Source organism: Microcebus murinus, chromosome 11 (assembly GCF_040939455.1).
Source record: "Microcebus murinus isolate Inina chromosome 11, M.murinus_Inina_mat1.0, whole genome shotgun sequence".
Lineage (NCBI taxonomy): Eukaryota > Metazoa > Chordata > Mammalia > Primates > Cheirogaleidae > Microcebus > Microcebus murinus.
This window is the reverse complement of record NC_134114.1, coordinates 42,274,613-42,300,619: the sequence shown is the minus strand read 5'-3', so window position 1 is coordinate 42,300,619 and position 26,007 is coordinate 42,274,613. Positions and strand designations below refer to the sequence as shown.

At 36.4% G+C, this 26,007-nt stretch overlaps 1 protein-coding gene across 8 annotated transcripts in view; it reads left to right on the top strand.

Moving 5' to 3' along the window:
- The window catches only part of PDE4D (phosphodiesterase 4D), a 1,055,987-nt gene that overhangs the window by 752,119 nt on the left and 277,861 nt on the right, over positions 1 to 26,007 (top strand). Inside the window, exon 1 of one of the 8 annotated variants that reach the window (XM_076008352.1) lies at positions 19,887 to 23,122. The exons of the other annotated variants lie outside the window; for them this stretch is intronic. Within the exon in view, the coding sequence (XP_075864467.1) occupies positions 23,058 to 23,122 (65 nt within the window). The 5' untranslated portion in view covers positions 19,887 to 23,057. Of the gene's footprint in view, positions 1 to 19,886; positions 23,123 to 26,007 lie in introns of those variants that run through there. 8 annotated transcript variants of the gene reach the window in all.

The window sequence follows — 26,007 nt, the reverse complement described above, 5'->3', positions numbered from 1 at the left end:
TGGAAGCTTGGCTCTTATGGAAATCTAGGACATGAGAGTGCAAGGTTGGCCACAGAGACTCAAAAAGGTATGGCTGGGGATGTGGCCAGGACTATCCTGGCATTTATGGGTGTGGACTGGCTGGCTCCTCCACTGACCCTTGGAGGTAGTTTTGCTTCGTTGCTTTAGAAATGGGGTGAAGAGTTTTATTTTATTTCACTTTTTGTTGTTTCTGTTGGTTCCTATAGAACTGGCTCAAGCTTTAGAAGGTCTCCTCCCACCTGCATTTGGAAAAATACATTTCTAAAACTTTTCCAGATATGGAAACTTTAAAGTCATTGAAAACTTCTTACTGCAGCATTTGTAGAAACAATTTCAGAACACAGTACTTTATTGCTTTTCCTAGCACAATTTTAACTGCTTGTATAGGTATTACAAATGCATAAAATATATAGTTGATGAACCAAAGAGACACAACTATATCATACATAATGATTATAAGTCACCTCAGAGATATTAGTAACATCTCTTTATAGAGACTTCATTGATATTTCATCCACACAAAAGAATAAACACCGAATTATGGCTGCTGTTTATACAGGACAAGCTCAAAGCCAACCATAGCTATGCAATTTCCATGATTTTCTCCCCACCAATGGAAAATTACTGTCAACTGAGCCAGAGTCTACAGGCTGTGAGCAAAAGTCTGTTTCCTTTCTACAACAGAGTGTTTGAAACTTTTTTCAATAGGTAAAAATTACCATTAAAGGTCAAAGATTAGTTTTTCATGCTTGATGGATTCAATTTGCTTTAAAAATATTATACCAGGAGGGTAGATTTTTTTTTCTGAATTTACAACCAAATTAGAATTCAGATATTCAGAGTTTTCAGTCAACTCCAAATCATTTTCTTTTGTTTATTTTTCCTTGACAAAGTGATATTGTTTTAAATGGGGAAGTAGAAAGGCTTCCGGGGGTGGTGGGGGGAATATATATATATATATATATATGTATGTATATGCTCTCATATTTGATATTATCATGCAGTCTAAGTTTATTGCACCAGCTCTGTGATGAGCTTAATTTGTTCTTCTGTAGATTATGAACATTTTGAAAGCAGTGATTTTGTTTTTTAAATAAATATCATTCATATTTGATTATCTGGTTTTTTTTCTATGTGTGTTGTGTTAACTAATGACTGCCCAAAATAAACATAAAGGCTATGGTCTTTTTTTTAAGATAAAAGAAAAAGCATTTCCTAATTCATAGTTTATAAATTAAAAGATCAGAAAAATGCACCTATATATAGACTGAGCTAAATTTCTATGACATCAGCAGCCACTTTGTGCAGAAAGATGCTGGATTTAGTTTATTTCTTTAACATATTGTTGTTAATCACAAAAAAAGTCATACATCCAGAAATTATGGAAAAAGAAGTAAAAAAAAAAATCTTGCCTATTATCCTACCATGACAACACAATTATGGTTAATATTTTTTTTCATATTTTTTATATATTTTCTCTTTCCATCAGTTGTAATCAATCTGTAAATGTATACTATTGTGCTCTATGCTTCAGTGACTGTAAGAAAATACTTCCTCTTCTTTCAAAACCATTTTTTCTTTTTTGAATGGTTTCTTTGATGTATTTGAAGTAATTTCAAGTTAACTATATTGCATATGTTCTATAAGTAGTTACCTCTCAGGGAACAAACACCTTGTTCTTCCCCAAATCAAGGAGAATGCACAGAACTTCATGATTTTAATTAATTACCGGATGTCTAACAAACTCAGTCTTATATCCTTGCCAGTAAATAGGCATATGCCCATAACTATGTGATCTAAGCAGGTTGTTCAACTCCGTTCTACCTCAATTTTCTCATCTGTAAACTGTGGATAAAATGCATTGTAGGTAATGGTTAAATGCTGTATTTGTTGCTAGCATTATTTTTAGCCTAAAACGTCCTCTAATATGACTGAAAACAGCAATTTGAAACAATTCACTAGCTTTATCAATAAACCATGTTACATTTATAAAACTACCTCCAGTGTACCCAGACCAGAAGAATTGGTGGCTTATACTAAAATGTTTATTATGTATTTCTTCTCAGAGTTTATGCCACCAGTTAATTTAGAAATCCATCCCTTCTTCTGTCGTTTGTTTAAGCTCAATTACTCCAGGCTTATTTGACATGTAAAGGAAAACCGTCTTTAAAGGAGTAAGATAAGTGACAAACAAAGTTCCATATGTTCTCTCATTTTATTGCCTTTCAAGAGCTTAAGATCAGAGAATATTAATATGCATATGCCTCCATTCTAGGAATAATTGAGTCAACCATCATAACAGGATCTGAATCTCTCTGAAGGTAGAATGAATAGTTTATAGTGAGCCAGTCTGCTCTCAGCCCTGAGAATATCCAGCTGCATAACCTCAAGGGAACTCCATGGAAAAAATTAAGGGAAATGCTTTGGGCTTTAGAGCTTTTCATTTCCTATGAGCAACGCAGTGCATCTCCTGCCCTTGTCTCACCCATGTCTCCATTGTCCTCATGTAGTCTTCCTGCTGGTTCACTGTGTGCCTGGCAAGCCAGGTTCTTACACAAGGGAAAGAGCTGTTTTGTTTATGAATATAAAAAACAGACTCAGACATACTTTGGCTCTGTGTGCCCGAAGGGGCTGTGGCCCTTAGTTAGACTGTTACACCTATGTTGTGGGGTGTCATGCTGCAGACATATAAAGTGGGATGGGCCTAAAGGATATCTCCTAATTAAAAAGGCTGTTAGGAAAGCCTGCTGGTCCGCTGTGCCTATTTACTACTATCTAAATATAGCAAAATGGTAGTTGATTTTGATAAAGAAGTAAAAAAAAAATTGTTAACTGGCCTCCCTCCCACTGACTAAGGAAGGCAGGTTACACATAGATGCACTCTGTTCGCCTCCTCTAATGGGGGGTACAGCAGCTGCTTCTGAAGGGCCAGCACGTGGCCTTCTCAAAAACCTTCCTTGGCCAGGGTTCTCTCTTCTTGCCAACTGGTGCCCACCGAGCCAGTGGGTGCTCTCAACATCTAGGCAAATGCCAAAAACTTCTCTTGGCGCAGACGTGCGCTGGCTTGCTGGAGGCAGCTGCCATGTGGAGAGGGCATGTCACCAGCTGCTAGGTCTCAGATTATCAGCATGGCTTTACAGCTGCTGGAGGTGGTGCCTGCCTGTAGCACTGAGGCTGGGACCAGTGGCTCTGGAGTGACCATTGTCTCCTCCCTTGCATAGACTTGGAAATTCTCCACTGAAACTGGAAGGCAGCACTTTAACCTGGCAGCAGGTTTTGGAGTTAAGTGTCTGAGGACAGGTTTTCTCATTTCTGCACCTCCACCCATGAGTAAGGCGGCAGATGTTTTCACAGAGCTGAAGAAGGCAGGTGCCCAGTAGTTCTTGTGGCAGCTGTTCACCTCAGTCCAGTCACCATGCCAGCTTCCACGGCCCTCATCAGTTGCACTTGGTAGAGGTTGTTTCCTCCATCCACAACTGTTGCTGACACTAACCACATTCTAGAGTTCATTATGCAAAGCTGTGTCTGTGGATAAGTTAATAGCTAGTTTTAAGCAATGAACTAGATACAGCCTTTCCCTCTTTCATGTAAGCCAAAGTGATTTCCCCACTTCTCTTTCTGCCTATCTGATCATGGTTTATATACAAATCAACACGATGGAAATTTACTCTAGGCTTTATGATGCTTTAAGATGCTGAGGCATGTAATCCTTTAAACATTTATTTCCTTTTTACTCATTTCAACCCCCAAATACTGCCACACCCACTTGCTCTAGAACATAATCATCAACTATTTAAGCTTTCACTATAACTTAAAAAATATATTCTGTGCTCAAAGACTAAAGGAGTCTTTTAACCCTTTGCACTCGCTTGCTTTTTTCTCAATTCCTTTATTCTACTCAGCATTTAATTTTTTAAATACCCCGGATTTTACAAAGCATGGCAGTAGAATAAAAAACTGGAGTTTCTTTTCATATAAACTTATTTATCTGGATTTTTTTAATATTTCAAATTATTGATACATTCAAAGAGTAATTTTAATCTCTATAATTTTTGCTAACTGTGTCAAGTCACACTGGACATCTGAGTGCAAAGGGTTAATAGGACTACTTTTGGTAATCATAAACTTGAAAAGAAGAATGTCATTTTCAAAATTTCATAAACCTTATGATCGTACTGATTCCAAATCCAAATCCAGAGCTATAATCTGCCTTTGTGATTGCAAAGTTCCATAGCTGTGATGTGACACACATTCCTAATATGGGGGGTCGAGCCATCATCTTTATGTACCTTCTCATGAAATATTTAAGTGATTCTGAAAGGTCTGGACACAATTTAAACCTTCTCAGAGGTTCTCTCATTTCTTCTTATTTTTTCTTCTTTCTTCCTTTTCTTCTCTCTCCTCATTTCTCCTTTCTTCTTCTTCTCTCTCTCAATCTATGTGTCAATCTCTCTCCACTCTCCCATCTCTTTCTCTCCATTTCACAGCGGGCTTCTTCCTTCCTACAGATTTTGGGAGGAAAAGAGGCATAAAGGTTCTCTACCGGCCTCAGACACTTGAAAGAAATCTGTCCTTTCCCTCTCCCCAAGTTAAAATACTTACAAATAATCGTAGATTCAGGGGCCATTCTGACATATCTGGCTCTTAAATAGTGTTGGCTGATGACCAGCCTAATTTAAATGTGTGAATCTGTGGTAGCTCCCGAATTTTTTTTACTTAAGATAGCCAAACACTGTTAGAAAAGGAATATAGCAAAGACATTAACTCTGAATTTAGGATTTATATGGATTGATTAACAGTATCTTTAGTCTATCCCTATTAAGTGGTATACGGGTATAAGGTGAGTGTGTGAGTGTATGTTTGTGTTTGCATGTGTTAGTTCACACTGTCAGGAAATACACTGATTTCAACGTAGCACTGATTTAGGCCCATGCAAATTAATTGATATTTCTATTTCTTCTAGAATATTCATTTGCCAATGTGTAATCTATCCATATGACCCTTTAATACACCACCCCACACACAAATAATAAAGTGTATTTTGGGTTCATGTGGTAAGCACTGTGACGGTATAAGCATTTTTTTTTAATTTCAGTGTTTCTCATTCTCAGTGGTCTTATGGCACCCTATTTCACAGGTGTGTGCTCCAGAGATTGAAAAGGCCAAATGATGGGGAAGAGCAGAGACATGGAGAAAGAAAGGAGGGACTTGAGAAAATCTGACAATTTACTAAAATAAAATGGCATCATTTCACTATTTGATAAAGAACAAACAGACCTAATCATTCATCATTTGGATCAGCTTTCATATATAGTTTCCAAATCCTAATCAAAACTTTTCTTTGGTGTCATAAAATAATGGAAGAGCCATGTATTGGTTTAGGGACCCTCAGAAGTAGACCCTGAAACAAGGATGACAAGTAGTTTATTCAGCAAGTTCAAGAAGTGTGAATACAGGAGTAGGGAATTGAGACAGGAAATGGGAGGATGCAAGTAGAACATGCATCATCAGGCCAGTTGTCACAGTGTGATGCTGGAGCCTGGTCTCACTGGAGGGCTCTGGAAGACAATGTGGAGCACACCTCAGAGTCATCCCAGCTGTGCGATAAGGAAACTGGGGTGCTTTTCCACCTACTCCGCCATGCATCACCTGTTTCTGGGAATCATTAATAATCCACCACTTCTGGTTTATTCGTGCATGGGCCAAGCTTGTAACCATGGCCAGAAAATGCCCTTGCACAGAGACTCCCAGGTATTAAAAACCCTCAGGCAAGAAGCTGCAGGTTTTTGTAGTAAGTAACCAGCTTTGAAAGGTGGATATTCAGAGGAGATGGGCACCAATACCTTCCCCTGTGAGAGTCGTGGACAGAGTTACTTCTTCGTATGTCTATATGATACAAGTTTTGAATCAAGGCTTCTCTTTGTTTTGTGTGTTTGGAAACTTTAAAACTATTATTGTTTTTGTATTTGTATTTAGGTATCTGAATTTATAACTTCAAAATGATCTTAGTAAATAGAAAGCAAATTATTTATCACAAAATCAGATGTGAAGTTACATTTTACTTGAAGTTTTCTGTAGACGATCATTTGAAATAGGAGCTTCCATAGGATGAGATTTAAAGATATTTTTCTATAATTTGTTTAATTATAATGTGCTTTAAAAATACTTTATCATATAAACCTTCAAAACAAAATGATTAATCACCTTCTGAAATATGTAGAAAATATCTCCTAAATGTCACTCTGAATTACCCCTTTTAGAGCTAAATTATAAAACAATGGCTTCTCCACGCGTGGAAATAAGGTTTCACCAAATATAAGATGCTCCTTATGGTCAATTTAACTTATTCGTGATTTAGGAAGAAGAAAACAAAGTTCCATTCATGACTACTTTAAAGATTTTAAGAAATTCTCCTAAATCATTTTAGCAATCAGACCAAAAGAAAGGCCTGGGATACCAAGGTTAGAGGGAATTTAAAAGTTCTACTCACACCTCAGCCCTGGCTGCCAAAGTCATATTTTTGCTGTGTGGTCTTCTACTCATGGATCCAATACTTCCCCCAACAGAAATCACCTCTCCTACCAACCCCAAGGGAGCCCATTCCATTTTTAATAGAAAGTTCTTCTTCACATGACACCATGTCTCTTCACCAGGATTTACTTATAGAATAGCACTTTCCATCAGCCCAGGTGTGTCTTCACCCTTGCCTGTCCTTTTTGTCTATGCCATTTGTTACTAGAAAATTTCCTCTTTCTTCCACTAGCTTTCAAGGTCCTTATTTAGGAGCCCCTCTCCTTGAAACCTTCTCTGACTACCCAGCCCATAGGATTTTTTCCTCCTCTACTTTCTCATAATAACATTCATGATCTGTGTCATTCGTTCATTTGCCCATTATTTATTGAGCACTTCCTATCTACCAGGCACTGTTCTAGGTACTAGGGACATAGGAGCATATGACCCAGGCAAGTTTTACACTTATAGAAGATGCATTCTAGTAGGTGAGATCTGTAGTGAAGAACCAAAAAATTTCAGATATAAGACCTATGAAGCAAATAAAACACGATAATATGGTGGTTTTCGTAGCCCGTATATCTTTTACCACCCATCCCCTATTTTTATTCTAAACTCCCTACAGCAAGTATATCTTCTTTTATTTATTAGCATTTATGTACCACAAAGACCCAAAAATATTTATCAACCTATCTTCATAACTATAGAATACTATTCTAAATGGATAGTAGATTTAATCAATTTGGGATTTATGTGAAGTTGTCTTAAATTGATAATGCTATAATTACATTTGATATTGAATGGGAGGACACATTTTCCCACTTGAGGAAGTCTAAATAAATGTCACAATGTTGGTAGATTTCCTTACAGGGGTTAACTACTAAAGCTAGCATGGAAATGTATGAACCAGTTTCATTTTCAACTCTCTGTGCTTAACTCCTTTTGGAATCCAGAAAGATTTTCCTAGCCCTTAATTGTCCTCCAATCTCTGTTGACCCCTCCTAATCCACCTCTATCAGACCCTTATCAGTTCCTTTAGAAAGACCTGAAGGGTTAAGTCACTTATTTACACCTAATTACACTCAACCCTTTGTTGTTTTTTGTGACCGATAAAAAGAAGTATCAGATCCTAGTTAATGTATATACTGTCTATAGTACCTAACAATGACACAGGATGACTAATAAAAGGGGGGAAAGGCTCTATTTATCAGCACGGAATTGTTCTCTTTGGATTATCATGAGGCAGCTAACTTTGCCTAACTCAGAGAGTTAAACCTTATTTGTAAATGCTGGGGTGTGTGTGTGTGTGTGTGTATGTTACTAATTGCTAACTATACCAGCTCCTGAATTAATATTTGGCAACATCAACATTCATTGTATAATGGAGGAGCATGGTCCAAAGGAGTTAGGCATGCCCTCTCCAAACATCAACCTACAGGCCGGGCGTGGTGGCTCACGCCTGCCTTCCTAGCTTTCTGGGAGGCTGAGGCGGGCAGAAAGCTGCTGCTTCAGGGGTTTGACACCAGCCTGAACACAGCCTGAGCACAGTCAGACCCCATCTCTAAATCTAAAAAAAAAAAAAGTAAAAAAATACATAAACATCAACTTACAGCTACAAAATAAAGAATAGGTTATAATTACAACTATCTTACAGGGTTGTTTTTGAAGATTAGGAGAGAAAATATAAATAAAGCACCAAGTGGATAATAAATGTTGAATAAATTCCTTCCATCTTCTGTAGTTTACCTAACCAAATTACTCATTCAACTGGTCACTCAGACTTTGGTTAATAATTAGCTAAAGAGGAACAATGTGGGATTTAAAAAAAAAAAATTCAGTCCACTAGGTTTAGTTTTATGCATGGATAGAATAGGTACTTACCATTTTATCACAGTTCTCCAATTCAAAAATTTCCTCCCTAAAGACCTGAAATATTTACCATTGTAAAGTCATCACACTGTGTTGTTATTTTTATTTACTATATCTACTACTCAAATTTTAAATATTAAAATATAAAGTATTAGTCTACTGATGCATTAGCCACTCTGCATAAAGGAGTTTTTTAGAGATTAATAAAACAGAAAATCAGTATATTTTAAACAGTAATTAAAAGAAAATCTGGTAACATGGCCACTACCTCCACCCCAAACTTATTTTGGCTTTCACAGCATTGGCCAGTCAATATATTTTTTTAAATTTTGAGGGCCAAGTGCACTGGGGCTCACACCTTTAATCCTAGCACTCTGGGAGGCTGAGGCGGGAGGATTTACTTGAGCTGAGGAGTTTGAGATCAGACTGAGCAAGAGTGAGACCCCGTCTCTACCAAAAAAAAAAAAAAAAATTTAATCAGGCATACTGGCAAGCGCCTGTAGTCCCAGCTACTCGAGAGGCTGAGGCAGGAGAATCACGTGAGCCCAGGAGTTTGAGGTTGCCGTGAACTATGAGGACGCCACTGCACTCTAGCCGGGCGGTAGAGTCAGACTCCGTCTCAAAACGAACAAACAAAAAAACAAACAAATTTGAATTAGCACTGCAATTTAAAATGGAAAGATTGCCCATAAAATTTCACACTTCTCTTTACACTTGAGAAAAGTTGGCTATGTTGAGCTGTCATTTCTGGGAAAGAGAGCAAGCTAAACAGCGGCTGCCTCCTTCCACTGTTTGCATTTTCAGTGTTCCTGGCCCCAACAGTCCTTACTATTCTAACATTGAGGACAAATATGAGTTGTTGTCCATAATCATTCCAAAGCTGTTTTTTTGTTTGTTTTTTTTCCCTTATACACAGCCTGCTTCCCTCCTTGACAACACAGCTTGACTTCTGAGACAGAGAGAGGCCAAGGTGGCAAGGGGGAGCAGAGAAAGTAGAGCATTTTTTCTAAGAGAGCCACCATTTTAACAGATCAGTAACTAACAACACTGTATGGACATGATTGCTAAATCTCTTATGAAAATATACAAAAACAGAAATGCACAAAGGAGGTAATCTGAAGGTGGTATCTTTTTCATATGGTCCTTACCTTACACCTAGTGGGCAAGCCTGAAGGCAGAGGTTCTTGCTTCATCCCCACCTGCGTGCCCCCTGCGTACCCCGAGAGCCACCTGGATACCTTAGAAGCAGGGTAGGAGGTGTGGATGAGAACAGGTCTATCAAAACACAGGCCTGTCAAGACCAGAAAGAGAAAGTCACACTTTTGACCTTACAGTTTGCCTTGGGCTGACACCAAGGACTCAGTCAATACTAAATTCAACTTCCATACACCTCCAATTTCCCTCATGTTTTTTCCTGGGTCACTCAGTATTTCAAGATTGAGAAACTGAACCACATCTAATCTTTTATTAAAACACAATTGAAGATTATTAGAAAAGTTTATTAGTCAATAGTAAAAAGCTACTTAGCTTTCTTAAAGAGTAGCTTTTTGCAAATATCTGATTACCCCAATAAAAATCTTCAAATGGTTCAATGACCCTTTGTCATGTGTTGAGTGTCGCCTGAAAGAAATAAAGGAAGGAAGGGAGTATAATATTAATTTTGTATTTTTTCCTAAACATTTATTTTTGGAATGCCTGTCACTTTCTATCAATGTCTGAAAATTCATGGATTTCTATTAATCTTCATTGATAATTACATTTGAAAGTATCTAGCAGTCACATCCCACACGACAAATTATTTTAAACTCTTAATGACAGTCACAAAATTCTGTTTTTTTCATTTTCCCTGAGAACATTCTGTTAAACTGTTCCTAGTTCTTAACCTTAAAGGCACACAGAAAGTGTTTCCTCTAGAGCCATAAATATTCTTGAGTCAGAATCAGAATGAAACAGTTGTGATTAAATTTTATTCTTTCCATAATCATAATGATTGAACAAAGGGAGACACTGTCTTAAAGAGTTACCATTTATTGAGTCCTTGACTGTGTGTACTGCTCTTTTAAGAATTCTACCTGCATTATTTAATTTAATTGTCCCAACCACCTTGATTTCATCCACTTTACAATTGAGGAGACTGAGGCACAGAGAAGTAAACCAATTTGGTGGATTAAGGTACAAATTGGGATTTATACTTTAGCAGTCTGCCTCCAAGATGTTCCTAACCATAATCTGTCACACTGCTTTCTCTGCGGACAAGTGTTAGCCTCAGGCCTTTGGGATCCATTTAAAGATGGAAAATATAGTTACATCGTGTTATAATTTGAGAAGCAGAAAGACAGGACCACCATTTTCTGCAATTCCATAAGCACAGTTCACATTGTGATTTGTGTAAATGGTACTCCCTGGAGTTGTGCAGTGTGCAGTTCACACAGACATGTAGTGGCCTTATTAAAAAGATCCCTCACACAAGAGTTTGTTTACTCCTCATTCCTTTAAATGATTCTTACTGAGATTGGCTGCCCCCGAAAAACAGCTTCTACTTAAGGTCTTTCCTCATGCTAGGATCAAAGATCAACATTAAGTTCCCATAAACATTACACTTAATCCAAAGACTGCTAGGCAGTTCCTTGGGTGAATTAAACCTTCTACAGCCTTTTCTTCTGTTTCCTGTCATGTCAAACCATAGTGGCAGACAAACGTTATCAGAAAAGATCTCTGAGGAGCTGGAGGCAGGCTGCTCTCAGGTCGAATTCACTGGGATAGGTGAACGTGGTGGTGACCTTTCCATGATGCTGCCGCGCTTAGTGTGAGATGGTGACTCACCATCCTCCAATGTGACACATGGCGACCTTGCAGCCGGATACTGCCTTCAGTGGTGTGTGACTCCCACTGAGTCGGAGAGTAGCTCAAGCATTGAAATTTGACCTCATGGCTACCTGCACATGTACCCAGCCCGCTTACAGAAGGCGCAGGAACTCCTCTGCATTAGGAAAGCCTTATTATTTCCATTACAGGGCCTATTTAGGTAAGAACAGCAATAATGAAGAAAAAAACATTTGGTTATTCAGACCTCTGTTGAATATCCTGTTCTATTTGCAAAAGAATACATTTCACATATTCTTAAAAAACAAAGTGCATTTCAGAGAAAAAATATTGACCATATCCACTGAGCAATTGAGCAGAATGAGAGTCAGAGTTGTAAAATCTGATACACCTGTTTTACTGAGGGCTCAAATCTTCTTTTCATGTTTCAAGTTTCTCTAATTGGAGTAGGAACCTAACCCCAAATTTAAACTACATGCCTGGGATTGAGTGAAAAATGAATGATCTTCCTGTTCTTTCATAAGGACTCTCACTCATACTGTTGGGGCCACCAGCAACTCCATGTTTCCCAGACTCTGTCTTAGTCACCAAGTCAATAGCACAGGAGATTTAATAAAAACCAGGCAACCATAATATTGTTTTAGTTCAGTCATTCAAGTAACCAAACCCTTGACTCATTATTTTACAATCTCATGTGTTCATTATTTTAGAGGAAATCAGAAAATAGCATTTTTCTTCCCAACTAAACTCTTAGTTCATCTAAGGAGACAACGACAATTTAGACTTCTTTTTTTTATCATCTATAATACTGAGTATGAGCTGGATTATGAGTAAACACCTGCACAGTAATGCTTAATTCCTTACTTCACCTCATTAGCAAAGTAAGGTAACTTATAATTGTCGAGGTAGTACAGGAAATAGCACACACTATCTGGAAATATTAAATACATCTTCTTGCATGAATCACTTCTTACTAGAATTCCCTTTCCTCCCAAATGCCACCTCCAGGGTTCTTGTTCATAGCAGGCACTGTGTGGTCCTTAGGACCTAGAGCATATGAGCTTCTTAAGGGGCTGTAAAAATGTTTGAGAACTGAAAAATGAAATAATTGACTCCAAAATACAAAAAGAAAACTGCAAAATCAAGATTAGTGTTTAATTAAATATTCAAAGCATAACATTATATCAACTGCAATAGTTGTCAAGTGAGTATTCATAAAAATTTTACTAAATTTGAAAGAAACTTACATGCTGACTTTTGTTCATTTTGAAAGTATTCACAAGCATGCTGAATGATTGCAAAGAAGTCAGAGCCAGTCATTAGTTACATGAGTTGAATAGTAGTCACATAGTCTCGAAAGCAAAATTATAAGGACTCTTTCTAGATTTTTATAGTAAAAATAACGTATAATGTGGAAAGTGAGTCCATTTTAATATGTTGGATATGGTAAGTAGCGAGATATACATTAAGTATTGAAACAGCTCTGCCTAAGCTAGTTGCCATTTGCAAGATTGTTGTTTTTAAAATAGCTTGTGTTTATTTTTTAATTTTTATGTTTTTAATCATTGTACTTTAAAATAATTCTAACGTACAGTTACTATAAGGTAACTCTTAAGGAAAAAGTTAACTTTGCAGAGAAGCTTGAGAGTCAGATACGGAGTAACTTAAATCCTAGAGGAATCTGACTCACTGAGGACCTGTCAGCTGAATGAAGGCTTAAATTTCAGGGACTTGGGTGGGAGAGCTTTTTCATATTCTTTCCCCATATGGAATAACAATCTGCCCTGAAAATAGAAAGTATTTTGGCATTATCTATTCTAGCTCATTTGCCTTCAACTTTCCATAAAGCAACTTCTGCCAAGTACCATACTTCAGACTTGACTTTTTTGCAAAAATATCAGACAAAGCACTCCTTTTAAGAACACAGGAAACATCCTAGAGCAGTTCCTCTGAAAAATCACAGTTCTATGTTGTTTGTGAGTAGGTTTTTAGAGGTAGCTCCATGCTTGGAGTGAACATTCTGTCTTTCTCCTTGGAAGAACACAGATTAATATACAAGTCAGATTAAATAACATGTAAGTCTACTTTCCTATCCCTTACACAGGAGCTATCCATTCAAAAAATTTTTTTAACTAAAAATATGATACACTCATAGAAATCGTTTTTGAAAAAGGAAGATAACTTCATTTCAAGGAGAGAAACAACATAGTAAAATAAAATGCATTTTTTAAAAAAGTTATTTTTCAATACCACATGTATGTATACAGTGGCATCTAGATACTTGAAATATTTGAAAATCATGATTCCTAGAATAAAAACAATGATTAACTTTTAATGATTTCAGTGTCATCTGAAAAAAAAAACTGGGATGATAAATTCATCCATCTTAATCACAGAATTGCTTAAACAAGTTTAAAAGAATTATCCTCCTATTCAGATGCTACTTCCAATGCTATTTGTTTAGTCCTTCAAGTCCTGATTTTCACAGGTGATACTTGGCTTTGGTAATCTAAAGTCCCAATTTAAGACGATGCACATGCTCATTAACCTCCTGCAGATGTGTTTCCTAGACTGTTTGGTGGAGAAAATAATAGTACCTAGCTGATGAGCTTGTTTTAAATGTTAAATGAGAGAACATACGTGGAGCATCTTACACAGTTCCTGGCACATGGTGAACACTGGATAAGTGGGAATTCTTTCTGTTATCTTCAGATCCCCTCCTCTGGAGGCAGAAGGCCTGAGTTCTGACTTGCTTCTTCCACCACATTGGCTAGGGAAGCACTCCATGTGCCTCAGTTCCCTCATCTGATAAATGGCCTTCACAAAGCCTTCATGTGGCTGATATAAACATAAATGTACTAATGCATGTGAACCACTTATTAGTGGTTCCAAATAAGGTTCTTAGACCATTGGCCAGATTACAGCCTTTACATCCAGAGAAACAGCCATCTCATTCATAGGCAGAATGGTGACAGACTTTGGCAGATTTTATGAGATGCCACAAGCACCCTCCTCATTTTCCTGCCAACATGTGGGGAAACTCTTCCTGGAAAAGTCATTCCTTTGAACTGAGCTTCCAAAAGGTCCCTATTCGAATTCAAATATTCTGTCTGGGTTGAATAGCACATTGCATAATAGTTTCTCCAGATTAAGGCCATTTCTCCTAAATACTTAGGAAAAAATCTCTTCCTTCTTAACGATGATGCTAGGGTCGACTCAGTGCCTGCCTAAGACTTCTTCCAGAATATTTTCTTATTCCAACTAGTTGCTGTTTCTTTGGGAGAATATTTGTTGGTTGTGAAGATACTGTAAGAACCCCTTTTTTAGCAAAGAAGGAATCTAAAGTAACGTTTAAGGATAGAGGCTTATGAAAAACAAGGCAGAGGCAAGACTCAATTTTTGAAATCTAATTCTAGCCATGAAGCAAATGCCACAAAAGGGCACAGGAAGAAAATTTGTAAAAGGCTTATCTGCTGTTGTTGACCAAGGATTTAGTCTGTTGTTAAGCAGACACCCCACGAGCCAGATATTGTGCTAGATGCTCTGAATACAAAGACTAAGTCCCATTGCCTGTTTTCAAGGAACTCACAGCATTATGAAGGCCCAAGCGTCTTTTGAGGGCCAGACCCTGGAAAACAGGGATGGTAAAACAATCCCTTCCCCTAGGAGTTTCCAGTTAGTGGCTTACAGTTAGCCAAATGAAGAAAGGATCACCATATGGTGTTGACAAATACTCTTGAGAGGAATTAGGAGAAATCTAGAGGTTTGCATGGCTAGGTACCTAATTCAGACTGCAAAGCAGCAGGACTGGAGGAGTAGCCCAAGTTAATTCCTGACAAAAAAATGAGAGGTAAAAGAGAAAAAGGATAGTACTGCCAGAGAAACATATGCAAAGATATGAGAGTGATAGAGAAGAAGGAATTCTCATTTAATCCCAAAGGAACTGTAGGAGGATGATAGGTGTGTGTATTGTCCTCATTTTGCAGAAGGCGGTGTTGAACCTTAACGAATAGTGTATTTTCGAAGGTCACACAGTCGAAATCAGTGCCTGAACAGTAACTGTGGGACTTGAATGCCCTTGTGATTTTCACTGTGAATTGCCATATACTATAAATGCATTACAAATAAGTAAAAAACAACAATAATAATCAAAATTAACCCACAGTGTTCACAGATTGAATCAAGCCAAGGAGACTGAACTTCTGAGTTTTTCTTGGAATTCATTGGCCTTTACTGATGCTTATGTTAGATCTGAGTGGGAAGTATACTCAGCAGGGAAGAGGGAAGGTGAAAGGCTGTGTAGGCAGGGAAAACAGCAGATTTGGGGCAAGGTGTGTAAGATTGTGTGGCTGCCATTACAGGGTAGGAAAGATTAGTTGTCAAGGACAAGGCTGAATAGTAGATTGCATCTAAATAGTAGATTTTATTTAACACATAACGAAGGCTAGAATTGACTCTGCAAAGAATAGGAAGGTGGAAGCGTTTTAATCAGAGAATTTAACATTCGAACATTTGTCCTTGAACGATGAACCAGAGATAACGTGAAGAACAAATTTTAAATGTATAAAATGGGAGTCAGGAAAACTATACAGTCTGTTATGTAAAGGGAATCTGGGTGCTAGGATCTAAAGTAGGACAAGAACACAAAACGATTATTTTAAATCAAATACTAATGTATTACTAGTATTAAATAGTGGCATACACTTTTAAGGTTTAAAGTTGCTTTCCTCTATATCTCATTGATTTATCTTTTAAAACTTATTTTAATAGTAAATATTATTTACTGAGCCCTTACTATATGCCAGATACTTTGCTAAGTTTTACATGTCCTTTTTAAATTTTCACAAAACTCTACTTTGTCTTCATTTAATAGCTGAGGAAACTGAGGCTGAGAGAAGGTTCAACATCAAACAGCTAGTGGTTAGTGGAGTTTGGATTTACACCCAGGCAATCTGAGTCCAAAGGCCACTTCTTAATCTGATCCTGTATACTCTTCATAATTAGTAGGCATTGTCTCAAAGAATAATAGACTACTGACATTAAAGAAAATTTATTTGTAATTTGTGTAAAAGAGAAATTGCCTGAATTGCCAGGTTTATTTTGCCATTACTTTTAACATGTACAGGGGAAATGTTAAATGTAAATTAAATGGCCCTGATGAAAATTTGCTTTCAAATAAATCAATTTTCTTCATTATCTATTACATCAGAGGTTAAATTATTATTAAAGCACATTCTATGTGCATTTATTTTGGATAGGTTGATTTTCAAATCTTATTTTAATGAAAACTTCAATTTATCTCACAGTGTTAGAAACAAGGGCTTCATTAGGCACTGTGTTTTTCCATTTGTTTTATCTCTTTCAAAAAATCTTTTAAAAATTATTTTTATTAATTTAAACTAATTTAAAAAGTTTCCTTTTTCCCTTGAGATAGATATATAGAGTTAAGAACCACTTGATTAAGCACAGGGAAATACTATAAATTTGAAATAAGAACTAAACTAATAATATGAGCAATCAGGATATGCACTGATAATATTCAAATATATTTAAACCAAAAAAAAGTAAAAGAATGATTAAAAAAAAAAGATGTTGGTGAAGGCAAAAATATTTTTGCTCTTAACTTTGTCTAAGCCAAGCAATACTTTGTAAAGAATCAATGATTGATAAGGTGAGTACATTTATTTCTCAAGGTGAGAATTGTTGTCTTCAAACCTTGTGCTTCCAGTGATTGGTTTTTCTCATTAAGAATGAGACATCTAAACCAAAATTGACTATGAGAGTCTGAATCTACCACTGAAACGTAATCTTTATGATTTCACTTATATGGAATGTCAACAAGTAGTCAAATTCATAGAGACAGAAAGGTGAAGGGTTGTTAGTGGCTGGGAGAAGAGGAGATTAGGAACAGGATTTTTAAATGGGTACAAGGTTTTCAGTTTGGAAAGATGAAAAAGTTCTGGAGATGAATGGGGGTGATGGTTGTACAACAGCGTGAATTTGCATTGATGCTGTTGAACAGTACACTTAGGAGGGGTTAAAATGTAAATTTTATGTTATGCATATTTTACCATAATAAAAATATACTGAATATTGGCCTATACTTAGAGAGAGTTGACATATAGTCATTTGATAAAATTTTTTTTAAATACTTATACTTAGATAGACCTAGCAAATTCATTACTTTTGAAGTAAAATTTAGATATCTAGCTTTAAAAAAGTGGAGAAAAGATCTTCCTACCCCATTTTTCTCAAAATAAATAAATAAATAAATCACTTAAACCTATAATTAGTACAAAACCCAAAAAGTTACATTCCATATTTGAGGAAACTAATGCCTGTAACTCTAAGCCACAATGCACAAAGATAGAAGTGGATGGAGAAAGTGCAATAACTTAACCAAATAAGCAGATGATACTAAAGAAAAGCAAACTGAGCTGCCCTTGGTACCCCAGAAAGTACTTTGGAAGATCATTTGTTAGCCAGTATTACCTAATGAGGTGATCAAAATGCCATCTGCTGCGTACATAACAGCAAACCACTAGTACTCAATGTTTTGAGGATGGCTCAAGACCTTATCACACTTTATGGCTAACAGACTCATGATATTGTCATATATATCCTCATCACAGTATTTATGCTTAAAAATTAGAAACAAGGACAGTGAAGTCAGATTGCTTAATCCTGAATATCTTGAAATTCTAAAATTTGCTGGCTGTGAAGCATGTCCATCCTTATGCCAGTAATAATTTACATACACCATTTTTATTGAATATTCTTTCATTGCCACTGTCCAAATAAAGAGGAAAAATGGCTTAAAAATAATTCCAAGAACTTGGTACTAAGTAGCACTTTTTAATATCTCTCTCTCTCTCTCTGTCACACACACACACATAAACACACATGCGTACTCACACATATCATGAAGAGCAAGCTTCGAAATGAGATACACTTGGGTCCACATTATTGGCTTTCCTTATTCATAAAATTGACATTGTCACATCTTCCTTGCAGGGTTGTTGTGATATATAAATAAGAAAATATATATCATACTTAGTATTTAGTGGGTAATTAATAAAGAAGACTGATTATTATTATTCTAACCTGATATTTTACAAAAGAGGTAGGAAATCTGAAGGTAGGAAACCTTCAAAATATAATACTCTGGCCTTCTCCTTGAGAATTAAGGAATTTAGCTCCAAGTGAGATTCATGCCAATAACAAAGTCTTTGAATCCATTTGTACCCCTAGTGAGTGTAACAAGATAAAAAAGACTGCTAGAAACTGCCTCAAAATTCCCCTCTAGATAAGGAAAACACCGTATTATTTCTCAATAATGAGGAAATACTATAAGAGTTCAAAGTGACTTTTTCTCATTAGAGTACAATGTAGAATACTAGGAAACTATAAAAACTGCAATCCCATTGTCCTTTTCCCTATAAAGTCAGTTTTGACATGTCTGCAGTCCTTAATTTAAGCACATGTGACAGGCCTGAACATTTAATTAGTTTATAATATGGTTCTAAGAAATCTGCTCATAACAGATTGGAACGTGTAGACTGTCTATTATAATCTGAAAATAGGAATTTACTTAGAGGACAGAAGATTTGATAGTAGGCAGAGTATTTCAAAGTAATAATATCTTAGAAGGCCTGGGTTGTATAGTAAAATCACTCCTTAACACCTCATACCATTGTTTCAGTTAATGTTTCATGTTTAATTCACGGTTCTTAAAAAATCTCATTCTTCTCATAAGTCATGCTCACAGTTGAATAAGAGAAAGGAAAATCACATTTTAGGGCACACACAATCTACCTGCATGCTTTGATGCTTTCCATGTGCGTGTTATCCACCTTGCTTTGTGGGCACCATTCATGGTATGAGAGAAATTTTGATACTATTTGTACTCTTTTTGTTCTGTTAACACTTGCTTGTATTTCTAGGAAAAAATATAACCAATATATCAAACTTATTTACAAAATAAAGTTAACTTTTAAATTTAGGTTAAATTTTTTAAAAGTAGGCCAATGAAGAAAAATCTCAAATAATGTTATAGGTAAAATGCTAATACAGAAAAAATTGTGGAGATGGTGTCTACATGACTGAAGTTTGGGAATCATAATGTTACATTGTGGTTTGATTCAACAAAATATATATAGATGGATGACTCAATTAACTTACACATCTGTGATACCATTTATTGAAATGTGGTGACAATAGGAAAGTAGAAAGTAATCTATACAACATTATGCAATTCAGTACATCAGGGAAATGCTGAGAGATAATAGCAGCTTCTAGACCAAACATATGTTCTTTAAAGCCCTACAGGCAAGGGCCACATGGTCCCTAAAGTCCAGTCTCCTCTTATTCAGGCATCCTTGTCACCTGTACAACACTGTACGCTGTGTACTAAAAGGAATTTGGATGGCAGTGCCATATCTGCTCCATTCTGAGAAGCTTTTCATAGGAAAAACTATAAAACATTATTTCAGAAATTTTCATGTAAAAAGTTGCCTTAAAATAGAGAAAACACTGTGGTATTAAAAACTATTTGCTTTTTAAAAACTCTATTATTACCTTAAACATTAGGAATAGAAGCAAAATTTAAATATAAATCTAAATTCTATTTAAATATATTATATAACATATTATAATATGTAATTATATTAAATTTAAATATAAATCTCAGTAGCCTGATAATATTGTACATCTTTCTTTCTCTGTAACAGCAAGCTTGATGTACCAATCCAAAAAATTTTGAGTATTCCTGTTAGTTGAATACATTGTCAGATTCTCCACTTAAACTTGTTTTTAAGGGGTTCGGGGATGTTATATTAGGCTTTATGAGACTGTTATACAGTATTTAGCAGACACCCAATAAATATGTTAAAGTTTTCAGAGAAAGATTCCTGGAATGTGTAGAACTTTGAGCCAGTAAGTGGGGCTGCACTAACCTCTTAAGTGTGTGCAACAGAGAAGGGCCTGGCGGCAAGCTAAGTCATCTCACTGGGACAGAGAACCAGGGGAACAGTAGACCACAGGGCTGATTATTTTTGGAGAGTTGAATATTCAACATTCAAACATTACTGTATTAGTCTGTTTTGTGTTGCTATAAAGAAAATACCTGAAAATGAGTAATGTATAAAGAGAAGAGGTTTATTTGGCTCACAGCTCTGCAGACTGTACAAGAAGCATGACACCAGCATCTGCTTCTGGTGAGGGCTCCAGGTGAGGGCTCCAGGGGGCTTCCAAGCCAGGTGGAAGGTGAAAGGGAGCAGTTGTGTCACCTGGTGAGAGAAGGGGCAAGAGAGGGAGGAGTTGGTGCCAAGCTCCTTTAAATAACCAGCTCTCATGTGAACTAATAAAGTGAGAACTCACTCATTGTGGGAAGCCACCAAGCCATTCATGAGGCATCTGCCCCATGACCTAAACACCTCCCACCAGGCCCCATCTCCAACACTGGGGATCAAATTTCAGCGTGGGATTTGGAGGGCCAAACATTCAAACCATATCAATTACATTCTGTGATCATTGTTCTTTTTATTTCTGAAATGGCAACCCAGAAGATATTTGGTAGACCTTAACATGAAAGAGAACACTATTTCAAATAATATGTAGCTGTTTAATTGTATTTGGTTTGCTTTTTTTCCTTCCTTTTCCCACAATAAAATTACAAGGAGAAAAAAAGTTAAGTCTCCTCCTCTAAGCCCCCCTTCTTCCCCCTGCAAAAGCGAGTAGTCTCACAATCCATCTTTTAAATTTCTAAAAATATGTGATCAGTTAACCTGCTTTAAAGCCACCAGCAATATACTAAACATGGGACAGTGCTAAGAAACTGTGAATGTCCCTGGGGAGACATAAGAAAACGGAAAAGCATAAGGAGATAACTATGTGGAAAGCAGTTTATTGGCATTGACCTTAAAAAGCCTGAGAGTCACTGAAAGAAAACTAAATCACAAATGCACCTTGAAGTGTGACCAGGGAAGAGGTGAAGGGTGTATTATAATAAGCAACCAGAGGCTCTGGCGGACGCCTTACTACATTAATTTTCCAAGTTGTTTGGGTGGGTCACAACTGCACTCCAACATCCTGTCTGCAAATGCTAAATAAATACCAAGTTCACGTCAGACTAGAGAACCAACGTACTAACTAATGTCATTTAGTCAATCGGAATGCTTAAATTATGTTCACTTGGTAATTCATATCCAAAATAATTGAAGTTGCTACACCCAGAGAAATATATATCCTCTGTGCAAATGTTCAGAGATAGGCAGGGTGTTCAAATGTTCCTTCTGTTTGTTAAGAGTTATTGGAGTCAGTTTAGATTATATTCACTATAATAGAAGTTTTTATTTCAGATGTAGGAGGCTATGCAGGTTTTAGCCTTCAAAATAATAAGAGATGTTGACATGCTATAGAGCTTCATTCCTTACTAAAGAGCTGTTAAGAATTAGCAAACCTAGAGTCTTTGTGTATAGAGATGAATAAAATTTGCATATCATTTTTAAAAAATAAGGTTCAGAAAACATTGTGCAAGGGAACAGCCTCAGTACATGTAGCCACTTGTCCAGCAATAATACATTAGATTTTTCAGTTTAAACATTCCAGCACGTCCTGATGCAAGGATGCCTGTTACACTCTGCTGACTTACTAAGAGGCAGTTTACAGTTCTACAACCAACCCCAAAGCATGACATTTCATTAAATGCGCTCAAAATGAACAGCTGCTAAGTCCTCAAGTCCTCCCAACTTTGCTTCTGAAGAGAAATTTTAGTTTTAGCGCGCCAGTCCGGTGCTTTGGAGAAAATGACTTCTCATTTCTTTCTTTCTTTTTGGAAAACAAACAACTCAACGGCAAGGGGTGTGTTTCTTATAAAGGTGCTCACGGAATCTTACTGTGAATAACACAGACACCTCATTTTCCAGAGGAGGAAATGGTTTTACAAGTTTTGAGAGGTCTCGCGTCTGCCTGGCTGGCTTACAGGGCTGGTCTCTGGAGCCGGTCTGTCCCTTCCCTTTCTTTGTAAGTCTCAGCAATTGACGAGGCAGGGGCGGGCTTGGCTTTTTTTTTTTTTTTTTTTTTTTCCTTTCTCACTACCCTGTGATGTTTTGAACTGCCTTCTTACAGACGTCATTCAGCCCTTGAGGAATAGTTTCTGCCTGGTGAGATTGAATGATAGCTCTCATTCACAAAGCCTTGGATTCTAAGCAGGGGACAACACAACGGAAATTACATTCATGGGTAAATCTGCCCACCCTACTGAAGTGTGGAGAGCTTTGACCCTTTGCTGACTCCTCTGCTCCACGGAGAAGAGTGCTTTCCTGTGGTTGCCCTGAAATGGAACTTCCTTGACAGCTCTCCCGTGTTACAGTTCTTCCCGGTCATTTTCTTTCCCTTTTTCTCTACCTGAGTACTTTTTAGTGCTGAGAACCTTTAAACCTGTTATTATGGAATTGCAAAAAAGAAGAGATCAAGTGACTCTTTCACTGTGCTGGTGTCCCTTGTGACCCAGAGGAAGAAAAGATTCAAAATTCAGTTCCTCCCTTGGCATTGCGAGACAGAAAAAAAAAAAAAAAACTGTCACTTCCGAACAGCCTAGTCCTGGAGTAAATTCAGTCTGAAGGAGGAGAGTGCTCCTGCGAGTTAGAACCCTCCCTATGAGCCGGGCTGAGGGCAGGAGGTGGACCTCGGGAAAACTGGATTTCTTCAAGCAGCCTTCCCTGAAGATGGAATGTATTTAAAGCTTATTTGTAGAAAGACAGCTGAAATGTATTAATCAGAATAGTTGAAGACTTTTTTTCCTTTTTTTTAATTTTTTTTTTTTATTTTTCAAAATGAGCATTATTATGAAGCCAAGATCCCGATCTACAAGTTCCCTAAGGACTACAGAGGCAGTTTGGTAATGTGCTTTTCTCTCCTGCTTCTCCCCTTTTCCCTTTTAAGATTGACATGTGCTTGAGTATTTAGTAATTACTGATGAGGTGTGTGATGTTGAGGCTTTGTGAAGCAACACTGTATTGGTGGCTCTTTCATTCTCTATTATATTCCCAATCTCCTCTGCTCTAATCAAAGGGGTGCTCACATTTTTTTTAACTCCCTGTGGATGATAGCAATTTATCTGATGATAATTTTTTTTTTAAAGGAGAAAAGAAACTTGCAAATATGTTGGGAGTTTTGAAAATTTTTCCTTGCCGTTTTTCACTGTCTGATTTGGTTGCTTGTTTTCTCATCTTTTTTGTTTGCTGTAAGCAGGCTGGTTGGTGGTTGACAGGCTTTGCCCTTATCTTTAGAAGCAATACCTTAACTTTTGGCACAGATGTGTTAGAAATTAATAGTGTTATTCATATTTAATCATATACATGAAACCAACTTGAATTTAACTGTGTGGCTAAATGTATATATCAAGTTACTTATCACTTAGTCATCTCTTATGTTTTATTTTGTTACTAATATTCCCTAGTTATTTTTTAGTAATTTTAATGTTTTTACCCTAATGAAAAGTATGTTCATTTCTATTTATTCTAATATTTATTCTACTATTTTCTCAATGCTGATCTGATATGCTCATAAACATATGGCATGGTCTGTAAGGAATATTTTTCCAACAAAGTAACTTTTGTGTCTTGAATAGCTATTTACACAATACTTTCATGGCTATTTCAGAGGTTAATCTTATTTTGTTTATCTTAGTAATTGATTATAAATAAATAACTAACCTCACTTCTTTGAAGTGGAAATAATCATGCTTCAGATAGGAGAAATGAAGGCAATGATTGAGGGGAGGTGGCTAGGGATAGGATAGAAACAGGCAAGCAGAGTGTATTATGCAGTATCATGTGAGCAGGCAAGCGCTCATGTAAATACTCAAATTATTTGCGTAAGGAATTCGGCCCCTGTTTATGTGGATGGGTTATCCTTTGCTGTTATTGTACTGGCGTTTCATAATAGACCGGAAGCAAGAATTGTCCTTTTAGTAGTATTTTTGTGAGTTTTAATAAGTTAGAGATGAAGATTTTGTCCATTAGGTTATGTGTCATTCCTTATTAAAGAATACATTTAGTAAAATCTTCTTTGAGTTTATTTAAAGTTTGTATCTGCAAATAAATATGTAAAGTCCTTTTTTCCCAAACAATAAATACTGGAAAATACTTAGAATCCTTTTATGAATTACCATAGCTAATATGAAACTCTGATGTGAGTAACCAAAATTCATAACATAAGTGAATTTTACTCATTTTTGATGTACACCCTATGGGAAAAAAGAATATAATATTTAAACAAATAGTATTAAACCAAACTATTTCCTTTTTTGCCTAAACTGCTAGGAGACTTATTTTCAAATTTGGCAATAATTAGTTCACTTTAGGAGGCTACTAACATTAATACCCTTTGCTCCTCTGAGATTGTCATAGTCTATTTTTATCCATAACTATTCTATTTTATTGTTTTAAATTATATGAGATATTTTCATAAATAAGTAGGGCCACAATTTAAAATACATATTTTAAAATATCGATTTGTTAATGTGTACGTTGTTCCATTTAACTGTAAATATTCCGCATAGTGTTGGGGTCAGAATAACTTTGGGGTAAGAAATAAATGTCTCTCTTTATGCTAATGATTCCTAGATTTAACTGCACACTACAGAAACCTCCCCAGTTATTAATCTGACAAGTGACTTAATAATACAACCACTTGGGTGTATCACTGAGGCTTCCAAATAATTTGGCCTGAGGCTACAATAGCTGTTAAGTATGTTTTTACTATTTTATTATCCTTTGTGTCATTCAAATACTATACAGACATATTATATTTATTTATATGTGGATTATAGATTAGGTATATAGAGAAAATATGTGTATGTATATATATGTACACATGCGCACACACATATATTTACTCAATTATAAAAAAAGAAAAGAAAAGCAAGAAAAATGCAGGCCTCTTACCTTGTGCCTCTGCACATAAAGGCCACAGGCCTCAGAGACCTCAGCTGGACAGTGTTTTCTCACCAGTGTTCCTTCCTAACTTCTCAACCACCCCCACCTCATCTCATTCTTTTTCAAACACCAAAGCCTACTTCGTCTCCTTTCATAGTTGACTTCCTGTAAGACAGACCTGCTCTTTTACCATTCATTTGTCCTTTTTTCAGATGTTTGGGGTTTTTTTTTTTTTTTTTTTTTTTTTTATTTTCATCTTCCGAATATGTTGTTGCTGGGGACCCATCTTTTGGCTTTACCATCTGGTTAGGTAAATCTATTTTCTGTTTCGTTAGTCCACTTTCTCCAGCTCTGTCTACTCTCCCCTGGGATGTCTCAAAGCCAACACAGCCAAACACTACCTTTGGAAGTTTGTTATCTGCCTTTTGCGAGAGCCTTATGCTTCTTCTTTACTTTTTCTGATCTGTTTTTCTCCAACAAGTACCATAAAAAGCAATCCACACTACCAGCTCTTTACATCCTTAGTTAAATCTCTATGACATAGTCACATTTTAAATGGGATCTCATGGCAAACTTAAAATGATATTTTATACCCTTCCTCTTCATCTACTCAAAAGGCCAGCCTTACTTGTAATTAACATTTTATAAATTTCAAGAAAAAAATTAAAATAGTCTTGAAATTAATCTATTTATTTCCTTGTAATATGTGTCACAAATTTAGAGTTTATATAATAAAGGTATATACAACGTTGCTTTTATTTATTCAATAGTTTATTGAGTACCTACTATATGCCAGGTTTTAGCAGAAAGTGATTATGATATTTAATCTTAAGTATTTCATTAA